Source organism: Rana temporaria, chromosome 13, assembly GCF_905171775.1.
Source record: "Rana temporaria chromosome 13, aRanTem1.1, whole genome shotgun sequence".
Classification (NCBI taxonomy): domain Eukaryota; kingdom Metazoa; phylum Chordata; class Amphibia; order Anura; family Ranidae; genus Rana; species Rana temporaria.
In genome coordinates, this window is record NC_053501.1 from 53,214,718 (window position 1) to 53,233,893 (window position 19,176).

At 41.8% G+C, this 19,176-nt stretch overlaps 1 protein-coding gene across 1 annotated transcript; it reads right to left on the bottom strand.

Annotated features, from left to right (window-relative positions):
• Nucleotides 1-12,042: 12,042 nt before the first annotated feature.
• Nucleotides 12,043-18,890, bottom strand: LOC120920054 (transmembrane protein 151B). The gene is made up of 2 exons (XM_040331966.1): nucleotides 18,666-18,890; nucleotides 12,043-15,578 (listed from the first exon to the last, which is right to left on the bottom strand). Exons 1-2 carry the CDS (start codon nucleotides 18,888-18,890, stop codon nucleotides 14,145-14,147), a joined length of 1,659 nt encoding a protein of 552 aa, XP_040187900.1. The 3' UTR covers nucleotides 12,043-14,144.
• Between the last annotated feature and the right edge of the window lie 286 nt (nucleotides 18,891-19,176).

The following is a 19,176-nucleotide window of genomic DNA, read 5'->3' on the forward strand; positions in this document are numbered from 1 at the left end:
TCCCTGTATATTCTTGGAAATCTGAAAATTGGTTAAAGTGTAACACCACCTTTTTGACTTAACCACTTGCTGACGGCCGTACGACTTTGTACGGCCTCAGCGCGGCTCCCAATCCCTAACAGGCCGTCTTTTTACGGCCTCCCCTTTTCGCGTTCCCCGCGCGCGCTCCCGAGCGCGCAGCGGGGAACTGCTGTGCTGGCCGTGTCCCTCGGACACAGCCAGTCACAGATCGCCGTGAACGGCCAATCGGAGCGGCCGTTTCCTAGGCGATCTGTGCGGCCAATGAGAGATGATCTCATATGTTTACATATGAGATCATCTCTCATTCCCGGCTCTCGCAGACAGCGGTGCTGTCAGGGGAGAGAGGAGACGGATCCGTGTCTCTTGTACATAGAGACACAGATCGGTCACCCCCCCAGTCACCCCCCCTCCCCCACAGTTAGAACACTAATTAGGCTACACATTTAACCCCTTCCTCACCCCCTAGTGTTAACCCCTTCCCTGCCAGTCACATTTATACAGTAATTAGTGCATATTTATAGCACTGATTGCAGTATAAATGTGAATGGCGCCAAAAATGTGTCAAAAGTGTCCGATGTGTCCGCCATAACGTCGCAGTCCCAATAAAAATCGCAGATCGCCGCCATTTCTAGTAAAAAAAAAGCATTTATACAGTAATTAGTGCATATTTATAGCACTGATTGCAGTATAAATGTGAATGGCGCCAAAAATGTGTCAAAAGTGTCCGATGTGTCCGCCATAACGTCGCAGTCCCAATAAAAATCGCAGATCGCCGCCTTTTCTAGTAAAAAAAAAATTTTATACAGTAATTAGTGCATATTTATAGCACTGATTGCAGTATAAATGTGAATGGCGCCAAAAATGTGTCAAAAGTGTCCGATGTGTCCGCCATAACGTCGCAGTCCCAATAAAAATCGCAGATCGCCGCCATTTCTAGTAAAAAAAAAAAAATAATAATTCTGTCCCTTATTTTGTAGGCGCTATAACTTTTGCGCAAACCAGTCGCTTATTGCGATTTTTTTTTTTTTTTTACTAAAAATATGTAGAATACGTATCGGCCTAGACTGAGGATAAAAAAAAAACGTAAAAAAAAAAATTGAGCTATTTATTATAGCAACAAAGTAAAAATATTTTATTTTTTTTCAAAATTGTCGCTCTATTTTTGTTTATAGCGCAAAAAATAAAAACCGCAGAGGTGATCAAATACCACCAAAAGAAAGCTCTATTTGTGGGGAAAAAAAGACGTTAATTTTGTTTGGGAGCCACGTCGCACGACCGCGCAATTGTCAGTTAAAGCGACGCAGTGCCGAATCGCAAAAAGTCCTCTGGTCAGGAAGGGGTTTAAGTGCCCAGTAAGGAAGTGGTTAACTAGTAGCCGACCAGCCACCGTCATTATACGGCGGCAGGTCGGCTCTCCTGGGCGAGAGCCCGTAGCTATACGTCCTATCGTATAGCCGCCACTAGGGGGCGCGTGCGCGCTCCCCGCTCGCCCCCGACTCCCGTGCGTGTGCCCGGCGGGCGCGATCGCCGCCGGGCACACGCGATCGCTCGGTACAGAGCGGGGAACGGGAGCTGTGTGTGTAAACACACAGCTCTCGTTCCTGTCAGCAGGGGAAATGCTGATTTTCTGTTCATACAATGTATGAACAGAAAATCAGTGTTTCCCCTAGTGAGGCCACCCCCCCCCCCCACAGTAAGAACACACCCAGGCATACTTAACCCCTTCCCCGCCCCCTAGTGTTAACCCCTTCACTGCCAGTGGCATTTTTATAGTAATCTAATGCATTTTTATAGCACTGATCGCTATAAAAATGCCAATGGTCCCAAAAATGTGTCAAAAATGTCCGAAGTGTCCGCCATAATGTCGCAATACCGAAAAAAAAAATCGCTGATCGCCGCCATTACTAGTAAAAAAAATATTAATAAAAATGCCATAAAAATACCCCCTATTTTGTAAACGCTATAACTTTTGCGCAAACCAATCAATAAACGCTTATTGCGATTTTTTTTACGAAAAATATGTAGAAGAATACGTATCGGCCTAAACTGAGGAAAAAAAATGTTTTTTTATATATTTTTGGGGGATATTTATTACAGCAAAAAGTAAAAAATATTCATTTTTTTCAAAATTGTCGCTCTATTTTTGTTTATAGCGCAAAAAATAAAAAACGCAGAGGTGATCAAATACCACCAAAAGAAAGCTCTATTTGTGGGAAAAAAAGGACGCCAATTTTGTTTGGGAGCCACGTCGCACGACCGCGCAATTGTCTGTTAAAGCGACGCAGTCCCGAATCGCAAAAAGTACTCTGGTCTTTAGGCAGCAATATGTTCCGGGGGGTAAGTGGTTAAAGAAGTGTTTATTTATTTTTCTTGTATTTAGGATGTATGTATGTATTGTTTATTTTTTTCTGTATATAAAATTATAATAGAAATAAACTGGATTTAATTTTTTTTTTTTTTTTTTATCTTTTGTTAATTTTTAATGTCAAATCTTTCCTAATGAATAAATATTTTTACTGGATGTGCCCATGACATTCACTTTGCAAAGCAATTCTAGGCTTTCTAATAAGAAAGTCCAGCACTGCTTGTGTGTTTTTGTCAGCTTCTGATTAGAGAAGTCAGAGCTAAGCCAAAAGTCCTTGGCCCAGATTCAGATACAATGGTGTATATATGGGCGGGCGTAACGTATATCTCAGATACGTTACGCCACCGTAAATTAGGGCGCAAGTTCCATATTCAGAAAGAACTTGCGCCCTAAGTTACGGCGGCGTAACGTATGTGGTCCGGCGTAAGCCCGCCTAATTCAAATGTGGCTGATGTGGGCATGTTTTATCTAAATTAATTGTGACCCCACTTATTTGACGTTTTTTACAAACGGCGCATGCGCCGTTCGTGAAAGAATCCCAGTGAAAGAATCCCAGTGCGCATGCTCGAAATTACGCCGCAAATCGTCAATGCTTTAGAGGTGAACGTAACTTACGTACAGCCCTATTCGCGAGCGACTTACGCAGGAACAACGTCCATACTTACTTTTCTGATAGATTAATTACTGTATCATCAGCATTATCTAGTGGCCAAATTGCAGTATATATTCTTATTGAGGTACAGTGAAACCTTAGATTATGAGCATAATCCAAACCAGGAGAATGCTTGTAATCCAAAGCACTCACATATCAAAGCGAGTTTCCCCATAGAAGTCAATGGAAACTAAGACAATTCGTTCCGCATTGACTTCTATTGCATGCAATACCACATGTAGCCAGAGGTGGGGGGGTGTTGTTTGAAGGCCCTAAACCATGTACAGTCCACCACTACAGTAAGCATTTGCAATTTACAGGTTCCTTAATCAATAATAGCAATATACAATAGGTAATAAATGCCATTTTCAAAATGAATTACTTCCTAGTCCTACCCTGCTTTTATTGTGGACCGTTTCAAAAGTTTGTTCCCTGTTAAAATAAAGGGGTACGATCTTCCTAACCTTAAATTTAACCAATGAATTACATTGTTTACACATGTTTGTTATTATTTTGACGTTTGTACCCACACACGGCTCTATTTCCTATGTCCTACTGTATGGTTGACACTGCTCACCCCGCCTTTTTTTCTGTTCTTTCTGGAAACTTCAATGAAAATTTTAATCCAATTATAAGACATAATTAAGCAGATCCCTTGGTGCTCTTATTTCCATTTATTGTCACATAATGTAAGCCCAGCATTAGGTCTCGTGACTCAAAGTAGCCCAGCCCTATGGATAAGTGGCGGCCCATCCATACTCGGCACAGGGGCACCCCCCCCCCCCAATCCATGCGTCCCGTCCATAATCTACATGCAGGGTACAGGACACATGAATTACAATGTTTTTTTTAAGCACATGATTAAAACCTAAGGCTTTATTTGGCTTCAAAAAAGGTAGGCTTGGGGCAGAGAGCACTGTGCCCTGAGCCCAAACGGTTGTGTGACAATAGCGAATTAATATTCGTTATTGTCTTCCTGATTCTCCTCCTGGCCAATCAAGAAGCGGGTCCTGAGACCCGATTTGGCCAGGGAGTCTAATGCCGCATACACACCATCACTTTATGTGATGAAAAAAAACGACACTTTCTGTGAAGTAAAAAATGACGTTTTTGAAACTTCAATTTTCAAAGACGAAGTTGCCTACACACCATCGTTTTTCTCACAATGTTCTTGCAAAGTGAGGTTACGTTCCACCACGTTTTACCATTGAAGCTTGCTTCATAAGTAGCTTCTGGGCATGCATGGATGAAAAAACGTCTTAGAAAACGAAGTTTTTTGCTACACACGGTCAATTTCTGTGAAGTAAAAAGTGCACTTTTGAAAAACGACACATAAAATTGAAGCATGCTTGAATTTTTTTTGGTCGTTTTTTACAAGACATAAAATGACGTTTTCCCCCACACACGGTCAATTAAAGTGACGTTTTTGAAAACGTCATTTTTTTCCATCACATAAAGTTATGGTGTGTACGCGGCATTAGGACTCCCGGCCAATTGGGTCTCAGGACCCACTTCCTGTTTGGCCTGGTGGAGAGACAACACCTGTAAAGGGAGGGACTGCCCAGGAGGGAAGAGATGGAGTGGATAAGCGAGATCTTGTGTGGACGAGCAGTGTGAGTACCTACCAATTCCAGTGCATGCATGGGGGAAGGGTGGTGGCAGTGACGGTATGTGCGAGTGAGGGAGGCAAGTTTGTCTGCCGCCACCTCCTTAAAAAAAAAAATATTAAGCATCAGGCGCCACTGCTATGGATACCAACATAATCATTCACTTTGAAGACTCTGTGGATTTCAAAGCTCCTCCTAAGCACTTCTTCTGCATTGTTCGGTGATGTGACCTGAAGCTGGAGTACCTTTTGTAAGGCCTCACACACATGGCCATACAGGGGTCATACAATGTGTAGAGCCTTTGTAGTGACATTCCAGAAACCTGCTGCCGTTCTGCAGATAGTGTGCACTCAGAGCATGCATTAGTGTATGTGTGGTTGCTTTACACAACTCCTGGCACACAACTGTGTACATCTGCCTCTTCTAAGGCATTTAAGTGGCCAACTGTATGTATTTGCAGCAAGGCCCAGGAATGTTATTACACTGGCTCTGCATGTTGTCTGGCTACTGTATGGCCGTTGGCGTCCAGCGTCATATAACTGACAGGTATTTGTATATACTGACACCTCTACTTACCCTCAACTTACGTCCACCCTCATATTGAATATAACAGAAGGTGGAGTTACACATTAAATGTAGTTTGAAATCCAAAGGCAATGTCATGCAAAATCGGAAACACTACCCTGAAATTACAGCAGTGAATCACACTTAGAACAGGTCTAATATTCAGAACAACAGCACCATATAATCTAACAGTGCTATAGAAAAATAAACTGTAAATGTATTCACATCTATCTCAGAACACAGTGATAATGAGCTAAAACCGGACCAGATGATATAACGATACTGTCCAGTGCATAGCTATTGTGTATAAGTTATAAGACAATGCTACACAAATCATAGTCGTTATAAGAAAGCTTTAGCACTCAAGGGTTGTACATTGTTTTGCTTTATTATAAATATTAGATGATGATTATATTGTTGAGAAGTTTGTCATTGCCTATATCCTTGTCTCATCGTATATTGGAATCTGTGTGTACCTTATGTCAATCCACGCATTAACAGTATGGTCAACATTTGGTAAGGACCAATAAACCTAAAAAGAACAAGTATACTATAAACAATACAGCTGTATTCTCTGTACACCTATGAATGATCTTTACTTGTCTATTATCGTGACTTCTGATTGAGAGAGAACCAATGTTTAATGCTAATGTATTTACATTTTTGTAACTCCAGCAAACTCCTCAGTGGTTTACAAAGTACTAAGAGCTATTCACATTAGTGCATGCAGAGCTTTTTTTCTCAGAAAATAGGTGCAGGAACTCAACCACGACCCCATTCAAATTTCACAAACAGTAGAAGGGTCTTAAAGGGGCATTAAATACCAGGATTGCATTACATACAGAGTGCAGAGTTCAGGGGGTTACACACAGAGTGCAGAGCTGTCACTTGTAAACACAGAAATCAGACAAGTGATTGTGGTGAGCAGGCACCAAAGGGTCTGAGCCAAAGGTGGTGGAACTGAGTTCCCCCAAGTTCCCCCTGAAAAAAAGCCCTGAGTGCATGTCCTCAAAGGAGTGTACAAAGTTATATCCCTAGCACACACAAACCCAGAGCAATTTGGGTGGAAGCAGTTGAGTTTGGGCGGGGGCTAGAGCACCCAGAGAATACCCATGCGATCGCAGGGTGAACATACAAATTCCATGCAGCTAAGGTTCATAGAACCTTAGCTTCTTTAATGTATTCTAGGAAATCATGCAAATTTGTAAACATTACCTTTCACTCTTTCCCTTTGTTCTGCTGTCCCCTGTAAACTGTATTGTAGTCATCAGCGTCTTGCCATTTCAAATTTCCTGACAGTCAACTAAAGGCACAGAGCTCTATGAATACAATTACTGTTATATAAATTAAGGCTTTTCTCGTATCCCTTTAATTGTTGATGCCCCCCAACCCACAGACCCCCCCCCCCCTGCCCCCCAGAATAGCTGATTATAAGTCCTCATGGGTGAGCAAAGATAACGTAGAGCTAAAAATATGCTGGACATTCTATCATATAACCCTGAAAAGCAATATAGCTATTCTCTTATCTATGTCAATCCCCTCGAGCATATTTTATTTTATGTATGCTTGCAGACACTTCACTGAAGGCATTTATTTTATATAGATGACCATTTGGGCTGCTTGTTATCAACATAACATTCATTTTTATTTGAATCACAAATGTGCATCTTTGCTGGCACATGATCCTTCTTAGCTGATCTATAATAGAAAAGTAGATCCCTTTTTATCGATTTGACTTGCCCTCTACCCACTGGTGATCTTCCTTTTTGTCTATTTGGATATGATGCAAAATCTATGTGTGACCAACAAATATACAAGGAAGGTCCACATGCCAGTTTTTTCCTGATTCAATCATATATGTAATATATAACAATATATAACATTGCTTCACAACAGTATATGATGAAAATTCATCAGTATACAAAAATGCAACATAACAAATAGTCCATGTGCGACCTGACCTGGTACATTATTCAGCGTTAAAATAAGGTTTCCATTCCCTAAGCAAGTATACATAGTGGTGCCTTCATAATCACCTTTAACAGATGACTGTTTTCCCCAAAACCTACAATCTGAAGCCTCGTACACACAACCGGTTTTCCCGGCAGGAAAACTGCCAGGAGAGCATTTGGCCGGGAATCCCCGCCATGTGTACGCTCCCTAGCAGTCAGGAAAACAGCCGAGAATCCTGACGGGAAAGTAGAGAACCTGCTCTCTATTTTCTCGTCGGGTTTCCTGGGAGAGTGTTTTCTGCCGAGAAAACTTGTCGTCTGTATGCTTACCTGTCCCAGGTAAACCCATGCATGCTCGATAAGAGTTTGACGCATGCACGGTAGCGTACAGGTTTAGTGTGGGGTGTAGCAAGATGGGGGCGACAGCATTGAATGTGACGAGCGCCAGCTCATCGTAGTCGATGACGTCACCGCGTTCTTGCAATTCAAAAGAACGCCGGTTCTTTTGAATGGCCGTCTGTATACACGGCTTTGCAAGACAAGCTTGCCAGGAATCCCGTCAGTAAAGCCAACGTTTTTTTCCTGATGGGATTCGCTGCTGTGTGTACAGGGCCTTAGCCAACTAAACAGCTCTATTACTGGTAGGCAAATTTAAACTATTTGTCAAAAGTGAACCTCTAAAGCCTCGTACAAACGATAGGTTAACCAGAGGACAACAGTCTGAAGGACAGTTGTCTTAGGTTAACCGATGAAGCTGACTGATGGTCCGTCATGCCTACACACCATAGTTTAAATAACCGATCGTGTCAGAACGCAGTGACGTAAAACACAACGACATGCTGAAAAAAACGAAGTTCAATGCTTCCAAGCATGCGTCGACTTGATTGAGAGCATGCGTGGGTTTTTAACCAATGGTTTTGCATACTAACGATCGGTTTTGACCTATCGGTTACCAATCCATCGGTTAAATTTTAAAGCAAGTTGTCTTTTTTTTAACCTAAGTTTAAATAACCTATGGGGCCCACACACGATCGGTTTTGACCGATGAAAACAGCCCTTCAGACCGTTGTCCTTTGGTTAACCTATCGTGTGTACGAGGCTTAAGCCTTCATCTTTGTGTCTACCCATTTTCTCAAAGCCCGAGGTATCTGGCATGTGGGTTGTGAATCCTATGAACAGAGCAATAATAGCGCCACAATGCTAGTTTTTAGAGTTCCAAATAAAAGTCCTTTATTTCATGGACAGGATTACATGAAACAAAGCAGCCAAGTTTTAAAAACAGTTCATCTTCATTAGGACTCTGAGTACTGCATGGAAGGCTGGACACTGGGCTAAAAAAAAAAATCATAGTTTGCTGGCTACTTTGTACAAAACACATGCCACTTTGAAAACAGAGAACCAGTAGATTATTTTTTTTTAAGTTCACGGTTTCACATGCAGCACTCAAAGCCCTGATGAAGAACCTTTTTTACCCTCTGAAACATATTAGAGTTTTTGTTCCAAGTCATCTTGTCTATGCAATAATAAATCTTTTACTTTGGACTCCAAAGACTAGTAAAGACCAGTATACAGAATTGATCTATTTTAGGTTTGATGGTCCTCTAACAAAACCGACAATTAGAGCATATTGCTCTCATGACTATTAGGATGCCTCTACTTATAAAGAGGTTACGATCACTCTTTTTTCGAAGAAGGAACAAGACAGTGTCTTCTTAGCACAAGCTTTTATAGATAATGTAAATCATCATAAAACACCACATGTCAATACCATTTACAGTACTTGTGGGTGTACTAATACAGCATTAATGATATTTCCTTAGCTGTGCTCAGAGCTACATGGGTTAATCTAAATGGAAGCGGTCATTCATACTAAGAACCTGTCATTTTGCTACATCATGGAAAAATGTATAAAAAGAAATTATACTTATTATGTAACATGATGATGATGACATAGATTTGCATAAAATGATGGACAATGGAATAACTTAGCACCTATTCATATGAGTGACTGATTTTTCATGTAACAAACAGAGGTATGAGATTGCCCATTCAACAGCTTGTGTATGATCTACACATTGAGGCAAGTTCATTAAGACACATCGAGTGAGAGGCTTCTAATGTATGTCTGCTTCCGAAAAGATACTAGAGATTAAAGTGGTACCCTTCCCACATTTCTGTTTCTAACTTAAATAGACATAAGAGCTGAGAAGGTATTTTTTCATGTTTTTATTTCCTTTTAAAACCATTTGCATAAGTAGAGGCACAAAAAGCAGGGATTCTGATAATAGAAACAAATAACCATTGCTATGGAACGTGAAAATAAGATTCAAAGAGAGGCCAGACTTCTGGAGCAGTTATTCTATGGGGTTGATTACTACAGGCAAAAAGGCTGTTCACTTTGTAAAGGTATTTGCCCCAGAGCTTAGGGAATATGGGGCCAGATCCTCAAAAGGGATACGCCGGCGTAACTGCTGTTACGCCGTCGTATCCCTGTTTCTAACTATGGAACTGATCCACAGAATCAGTTTTCCATAGTAAGGCAGAAGATCCGACATGTGTAAGGGACTTACACTGCCGGATCTTAGGATGCAGTACCGCATCCGCCGCTGGGGGCATTTTGTGTCGAAATGCCGCCTCGGGTATGCAAATTAGCACTTACGGAGATCCACGAAGCTTTTCAGCTTCGTTTTTTCCCCCGTAAGTTTTAGTTTGCAAACGCAAAATTAGGGCTGCTTTTACAAAGTGTAAACTGTTTACACCATGTAAAAGCAGACCCTTCTGTCCAGCGACGCGATTTTTTGTTTGTTTTGAATTTTTTTTTTTCACCGTATCTTTTTTTTTTCCCGACGCAACTTTATTGACCCGTCGCGATCCACAAAGCTCGGCGTAACGTAATTTCGCGCTATGCACGTCGGGAAAATGACGTCACGAGCATGCGCAGTACGGCCGGTGCATTGCCATTAAATGTGATTTGCCATGAAATGTGATGGTCCGCCTCCATCACATCCCATTGGCTCACTCATATCACGTGACATATAGAAACGTCATCAGTCTCAGCTAGGCTATCATAGGTGAAGCTGCACGGAGCTGGTATATACTGTTAGGAAGGAGAAGCCAGTGTGATATGCACAGCTCTGTGAGGAGCAGCCTGTGTGCAGTGAGTGCATTGCTGGTGTAACAATGTATAGAAACAATGATCTCACACACATCTATAGGCTGCTCTCAGGCTGTGTGGCCAGCAGCACACACACACACACACCATGGGCAGCCTGTATAATGGAGCAGCCTCCCATCTGCCTGCCCCCCTCTCCTCTCGCCCTTTGAAGAGCTGCACGGGGACTGACCTCCCTGGGTGCGCGAGTAAGCTAAATTTACTACTACAGCTCCATGCAGCTTCAGCACTCACTGCACACAGGCTGCTCTTCACAGAGCTGTGCATATCACACTGGCTTCTCCTTCCTAACAGTATATACCAGCTCCGTGCAGCTTCACCTATCACAGAGAGAGGAGATCCTCTCCCTATGATAGCCTAGCTGAGACTGATGACGTGTCTATATGTCACATGACATGAGTGAGCCAATGGGATGTGATGGAGGCGGACCATCACATTTCATGGCAAATCACATTTCATGGCAATGCACCGGCGCGGGAGCGCGCCTAATTTAAATGGGAATCGCCCCCTGTTGAAGAGGAACGCCTTGCGCCGGACGGATTTAAGTTACACCGCTCAAAATTTCTAGGTACGTGCTTTGTGGATCGGGCACTTAGGTAGAGATTTTACGGCGGTGTAACTTAAATGCCAAAAATTACGTTGCGCCGGGTTTTTGAGGATCTGGCCCATGGTGACGTTTCAGTTTGCAAAGATTGCCCAATCATGTGCAAGAAAAAAAAAAAACAGCAATTTTGTTTGGACATCATTGGATGATGGAAGTCAGCAGAGCTTCATTTCATTCACTAAGCTCTGGGGCAAATGCACTCAAAAACAAAAGCTATGAGTAGCTAGTGGATCAGAACTTCACTGACACGCAGATTACAAATTCAGCAAATTCATAAAATCGCATTAAAAGTAAAAGAAAAAAAAAAACATAATATGATGAATAAAGCAGTAGGGGTCAGTTGACTGGATATTCAATTCAGGGGTGATCAACACCAGCGATCACCGGCAGCCCCTCAACAGGGTTTGGGAATGCCTTATATGTTGGAGATACAACAAACCTTCAGCTTAGCCTATTGTATTGAATGCAGTTTAGAAAAAGGACACAAGATGTCGCTAATGCTCAGTGATATGCTATGCTATGTATTTTCTATGATGTGTTGTATTTCCTGTCCACAGTGATGAACTTGGTTTCTTTTTCCTGTCTGTGTGTTCTTCTTACCATGTGCAGTGACATTTTTCCCTGTGTGGTTATGTTACAATAAAGAAGCCAGTTCCTGTTACTACACAACGTCTGATCTAAATTGACTCCGCTGTACCTATCAATCGTACTTTGCAACATTATAGACATGTGAAGGCCGCAAGATCAGCATAGGTTAAAATCAACATACATTTATTGCAGAATCACTTTCATATAAAATTCCAAAGTTCTGTTTGCAAGGCTGGTGTGGTGTGTGAGGCAGACAGGCAGCAATCTGGATGGACGAGCTGCAGAGCACAGAGCCGAGACCTGCCACAAGAGATGGAGCCTGCCCACTCTGCTTACCCCTGCGTATGTGTAAGCCGGAGACGCCGCTGGTCTCCATCTCTCGTGGCCAGTCCTGGGTCTGTGCCTTGTGGCTCATCCACCGGTCCATCCAGACTGCCTGCCTGCCTCGCACACCAGCCTTGCAAACGGAACCTTTGAATTTTATATGTAAGTGATTCTGCAATAAACTCATGTTGCTTTTAACCTGTGCTAACCTGGCGCCCTTACATTCTCTTCACATATCAGGGGAAAATTCCCTTGCATAATGCAACTTCCATTGCAAAACAAATAGCCTATTTGCCTTCAGTGAATCAACCCCTGACTTCATTTACACATGCAGGTGTTACAAGTGTGAAAAGAGGAGAACCTGTGTAATCGTCAAGTTATCACTAGCTGAGAACTTTCTTCCTGCTCTTATGTGACAGTGAGCTCCATGCTCCCCATACTTAAAAGTATTAGCTTTCTCTCTTTCTGGCAGCCAAAGAATGTGAAAGAATTTTTATATCCAAAACTTGTTTTCTAGTTTTGAATAAAGTAAGGAAAGATTGGAACTCCCTTCAAATATCTATTGATAACTGGGTCCCTGCTAGGGATGCAAAAGAGTTTTATCAGTGTCCCCGCTAAGCGGATTCACCATATTTATTTACCCTGTTAACTATTGTCACCGGACAGAATTTGATGGGAAATCAAAAATATTACAGTTGGCTTGGAATCAGGAGGCTACCGTAAAAATCTTCCCATGTGGAGCTGTTATGTTGATAACTGTCTATCAGGAGATTCCTGCTCACTCTGGGGAGTTTTCCTCTCACTTCCTGTTGCCACTGGGACAGGAAGTGATGGTAGATCTCCTCTACAGGACAAAGCAAAAAAAGTCTGACATGGGCTTTAACCAATCTCCTCTATCTAAATCTAATGAAGAATGTTTTGACTTTATATATACCTCAACTTCTCTTGCTGAAGCTGCATTCCCAGGAATGCAAAGTAAAAAAAGGGCAGTGTGAATAAAAAAAAATCTATAATGGTGTTAGCAAGTAGCGTGGCTTCTCAGCTCTCTGGTCCAAAGACTTTAACAGGTATGGGAGGCTGGTGGCTGTTTCAATCGTCACAATCTACCAAAAATTTTAATTTTGACCCTTTTAAGATTTAGGAAAACTCTTTCATGTGAGAATCGTGGAGGCTGCCATTACTGAACTGTACTTTTGAGAATGCTAGTCCCCTGGTGGTCATACTGAGTTATTAGCTTGCAGGATCAACAAGTTTGTTTTTTAAATTACTAAACAGACATAACAAAACTCTTTCAATTTTGTATTTAACAGACCAAAGGAGATCAAATAAAATAAGTTAATTGTCAGGATTTACATACACTTTAAGTCTGACACGTCCAGGCAACTAGCATTTTCTTCAGGAGGCTGGGAATGGCAGCTCCTTACCATGACAATGTCACAAATTGAAAAACAGTTTACTTTACCTGATTGAAATAACATACACGCTATTTTTTAATAATAGGCGCCTTTCTTTCTTTAGTGAATTTGACTGCTGTGATGTTTAGCTGTCCATAGAGCACAGGGCAATAGCATCGACATTGATGTCTTACTGCCTACTTACCTTTTTTTGTGGAGCTATTGCCATTTATCCCCATGAACATTTGCTTTAATTTGCCCTGCTTTGGCTGTGATTCCCCCCTTGTAATGCAGAACAGCATATATAGTGGTCCATAGATAGGCAATTCTTTATTGGATGCCAAAGGGTATGCTATTGCATGTCTCAACATTGCCAGCACCTGTCTGGGTTCTACCACATAGGTATTTTAAACTAAAAATGTTTATGAAAATTCAGATTCAGTGAGCAATCATATTAACTAGTTTAACTAGCACAGGGCAATTTTTATGGGCACTGGAAAACCACAAGAAAGAAAGTGGAGGCTCCTACATGTCAAGCCACCAATATGTCACCTGGCTTTCCACAACCAAACCAAATTGACCCTTATGCATATTATACATAATTCTTAAAATATTTATTGCAATGTGTTCCTTTACAGGCCTAATTTAGTAAAATTAATGGTGAAGCACTAATTTTGAAGAGCAGAGACAAAAAAGTATTTGTTGAAATGTTTTAGATTTTTGACATTCATCAAGTGCCTGAAAACTTTGGTGAGATGTTGGCTGCATGTTTTTATTACCATTGTTGTTTATCACATTTTCATTTTATGCTGCCATACATTTTAAATGTAATTGCCTCTTTTAGTGCCCTATTCAGCACAAAATAAGTGGGGCTGCAGCACAAAGATGGTTGAACATTCTATTACAAGGAGGTCTCCATGCATGATGAGCGGTGTATGCAGAAGTTCCTGGTCCGGCATCCTTCCTGACGATGCACTATAAGCACAGGGAAGAAACGGGCATCGTGATAAGTAGGAGGGTTTTCATTAATGGCTAGCTGGCTAGAGTAGGAGCAACATCGTTCATCTGGACACACACGATCTGCAAGGCTGCTGCTACGACTCCTCCAGAGGCCTGTCCTGTGGGATCCATGCAGCTGGCATAGGGAGAAACGGCTGGTGCTGAGGGAGAGGTGTGATGGACCCCCGCTGCAACTGTGCATAGCATGGCGAGAGAAGATAGAAGAGCTGCTGGATGCTCTGTTGCAGCCTTCACAGTCTCTCAGGACACCACTGTACCCGCAGGCAGAATAGCCATTGCATAGTGAGGCATCTGTTAAATCCATCAGCACTGCCTCAGAGTAGCTTGGAATTAGCTGCCGATTGGTGCATATATGCCATTCTAGTTCAGTACTGTCAAAGGTGCTGACCCGTGGCATTCTGAATCGGTATATAGGCTCCTCTGCCACCCCAGGTGACCTGTAATCCAACCCTAGAAGTTTTTCGATATGATAATGAACGTGAGCAGTTCGATACTCAATAAAAACCCTTAGGGGCCATGAGAGCATGAGAAGGGCAGCTGCCCAGAAAGCATAATGGGAAACATACCATGGCAGCTGCTCTAGGTTCACGTAAGCAATAACTAATTCCTTAAAGTCCACATTTTTTAGCTGCATTCCTTCCCTTGCCTCCATATAATCATCAAGTCCTTCAATCTCTGTGAAAAAGCGGGCTCGCTGAGTGAGGTACGAATTCTCAGACTCCAGGTTAGCAAAGCTGAAGCACTTGGTGAACTTTAGTTTGGTGGCAGGGTGGCGGTCTAGGTCCAATAGGTCTTTGGAAATATCTTTTATACCACAATGAGAGTATTCAAATTCTGCTTCAGCCACGTGAGTGTTCACTCGTTCATGGTAGACCTGAGTAGTAGTATAGGCATCACCATGACGGTAGCGGGTGACTTGTCTAGTGCGCCGGACAAAGTGGTAGCTAATGGCCTTCCACCAGATGCAAGGTGTAGCTTGGCGCATACGCTGTATCTGATCATAAACACTAGTGACATCAGCCTTATGTTGGAGTTCACTCTTTGCGTGGCAATGCCAGCATTCTACCAGATAAACTACATACAACATTGCTAAAAAAGCTAGAGGAATGTAGACATAGCCATCAGAGCAAGGGCTGCCATGGTAGATCATGGATCTTCCCTTTAGGGAACTGTCGAAACTGAGCTTGGTCACACTGGTAACCTGGCACCAGGTTACAGCACAAAGGCATACAAGCATTAGGATGGAGAGAAGGAGACATTTCCATTGAGAATCCCGGCACATAGACGAACTCAAGGACTGCTTCTCTGGACGTTGCTGTAGAAAGTCAAGGAGAGAAAAAACATGTTAAAAAAGTAAACAACATATTATGAAACAACACTGTATATTGTGATAAACTCAATGGAACATGAACATTTTTATAGCCTAGGATAATCAAGATATTGTAACACCCAGGAACCAGTTCTAAGGCTCCATTCACACCTAGGCAGACAAATTTGCGGCGTTTTGTCGCCGCAAATCGCGGTACAAATAGCGGCGTTTTGTACCGCGATTTGCGGCGACAAAACGCTGGTATTTTCCGCCTAGATGTGCCCCAGATTGACCCCCTCTATGGAGATGGTTCCCATCTCCTAGCCGAAAGCCACCTGAAAAAAAGGTCCAGGACTTTTTTTCAGGCGGCAGGCGTCCGGCGTTCGGCGTGGAGATGTGAACCATCTCCATAGAGGGACATGTGTTTTCATCCCTCTGGCGGCAGCGGCGTAGCACTACAGGCGTTAAAACGCCAAGATGTGAATGGGGGCTTAGTTGAGGAAAAAATACATAGGGTTCAAAAGGCAATAAAAGTGAGAACCTTTACAGCATTACAGACAAAAAACAAGATTAACTTTTACACAGTTTGTTAAGGGTCAGTGCAAGGTTAGTATCCTCCAGCACTCCTGCACTAAAACAACGGCTGAGTACTATCTCCAAGAGCAGGATAGCTGCAGGCCCTTGTAGAGTATTTGCAGAGAGCCAGCCTGATACAGATATTGAGGTTGATTTACTAAAACTGGAGAGTACAGCTCTGCATAGAAACCAATCAGCTATTAGGTTGTTTTGCCAAAGCTTTATCAAACATGCTGAAGTTAGAAGCTGATTGGCTACCTTATACAGCTGTATCAGATTTTGCACTCTTCTGTTGTAGTAAATCAACCCCACTGTCTCTCTTCTCCCTTCAAGTGCATTACCTGACCTTTGAGTTAGTAGATAAGCACCAGAGGTTCTCAATACTGTTCTTCCCCTTTTTTCTGCCATGTGGATGGAACATGTGTTCTAGTTTAAATTTGAGAGCATATTGGCAACTCCATTTTATCCAATTATCCTTAAAATGAATCTCTGTCCAGGCAATTGACATGAAATTAACTGACCTCTGTAGCGGAAGGCAATATAGAGAAATTCATCCTCAAATTTCACAGCAGAAACCTTCATTCAAGTTGTTCTCTCAGCAGCTAAGCGTGCCTGCTTCTAGGAAGGATAGCAAGATTAGCTGAACTGTTGAAATAACATTAGTGCCTTTACTGTAAAATGTTATGATAATTCATTCCGCAGTGCCTGAAGCTAAAGAGGTCAGCGATGGCTTCTTTATTGCTGGCTAAGAATACGTAAATGCAAGGGCTGTACTGAAAGTAATGTAAAAGTGGGCATAAATGTTTTATTAACTTTCATGGGTCATTCAAATTTCACATGTTGGTAGAGTAACTCTTCTATATAGAAAGAAAAATTGCGCTAACCAAAAAAAATGTATATAAGAAAATGAACCTTAGAAGGCTGCAGTCACGTGTAATAACACAGATGTAAACAGAAGAAAGAAAGACTGCGCCAACATAAATTGTGAACAACCAAGTCCATATAAAAAAATGTCCAGTAATTTTAAATATGCCTCAGGTATATGAATCGGGACGGACAACACCCTGGTGCACTTGTTGACTGTGTGAACCACCACCACATGGACTGCAGCTTACCAGATGGTAGATAAGTATCAGCAATAAAAGAAATCCATTGCAAGATGAACCCAGGTAGATGGAGCCACCGCATGGGGTCTAAAATTTTCAGTTTAGGAAGATAGCGAAGCCGTATTAAGCAGCCAATCCACAAACCATATGTAATAAAGGAGACCGGATCATAGCGCAGTAATGTACAAACTCAGGTTTAATAAAAGTACTTTTATTAAACCCGAGTTTGTACGTTACTGCACCAGAGTAACTCTTCTACTTGTTTTTCATTGCAGGTAAATAATGGATACCAAGCAGAAGCAACGTGCCATCGCTATGTTCTCGTCTGACACCCACAGAAAGCTACAGAATGTTGAATTGGTGTTATCTTCAAAAACATTCTGTAGCCTTCTGTAGATGTTCTTCCATCAAGAACTTGTCAAGCATGTTTCTTCTGCTTCAAATCCATTATTTACCTGCAAGGAAAGATAAAAAGAGTTATGATAGAGTATAAGTTACGATACCAACAATTTGTACCTATTTAAGTTGATATTATTGAACAAATGCTCTGGGCATTAGTAAGTAATACCACAGGTAAGTGTCCATATTTTAAAAGTCAGCAGCTGCAGTATTTGTAGCTGTTGACTTTAAAAAATAAAAATAAATGTCGGAACTCCGCTTTAAGATACAAAACCTTCTGCCTTTACAAGCACTTTAAGTTCTGTTTATTACTATCTGCGCAATTTGTACAACTTGTAAAAATGACAATCTGTTAATTACGGAGTGTATTGTCCCATCATTTGGATTGGGTATTGTAAGTGCCTGTACACTAATGTGTTACTTTCAATACAAATCTTTGAACTGGAAAAAAAAAAGAATCTAATATAGTCCAACTGTGATAGTTTCTATTTAAATATGCATGCAAAAATTATTTGATAGACAAGCCAAGATTCCAGTTAATTTCCCTGCTGAATTGAACATAATTTTCTGCTCACACATGGGAACAGACCTGTATTTGTACTCCATATTTCAACGAATGGAGACTGCTGAATATTCCCGCCTAGAAACCATTAACCCCACGGTAGCTTAGAGCAGGGTTTCTCAACTCCAGTCCTCAAGGCGCCCCAACAGGTCATGTTTTCAGGTTTTCCCTTAGGTGAAATGTCTGTGGTAATTACTAGGGCAGTGAAACTGATCAAATCACCTGTGAAAAATAATGGAAAGCCTGAAAACATGACACGTTGGGGCGCCTTGTGGACTGGAGTTGAGAAACACTGGCTTAGAGCCTAGAGTTTATGCATTATTTCGCTCATAATCGGCCTCTCCAGCAAACATGAGATTTGTCTTCAGGGAAGAAAGCTTATCACTGGAAAACAGTTTGCTGCTATATTGTACTGCTGCAGGGTGAACTGATAGAGCTTTGTGACAGCACTTGTGAAGTGATTGTGTCCAAGTCCCTGGCATGGCATGAACAGAGGAGGAACTTGTGAAGCAGGCGTTCATCGCTGGCGAGGATCAGGGAGGTGTGAAAACTGGTATCACATAAGCGGGTGATAAACCAAAGGCTGACTTGATAACATTTTAATGAAATTTCCTTGGACACTTGCTGCTGCTGCTGGGCTGAACACATGAAAAGCTCTTCTATGTAGGTGGACATTAATGTGCCATAATAACTGTAGCTGTAATGTTTACTTGGAAATGTAGTTATGTCTGTTCATAAATTTAAACTGTGAGCTAGTGGTGTACGTAAAGGAATTAATTGGTAAAGTTGGTAATAAGAGGAGTCGTATTACCATCTAATACTTTTTTGTATTTTTTTTCTTACATTTTTGTATTTATTCTTCATACCATATCAGTTAGGTTACCGACTGATAGGTGACCAACGTCCAGCCTTTCAGTACCCAGTTACCTTGATCCCCGGTGGGTGGTCGAGACCCTATTGG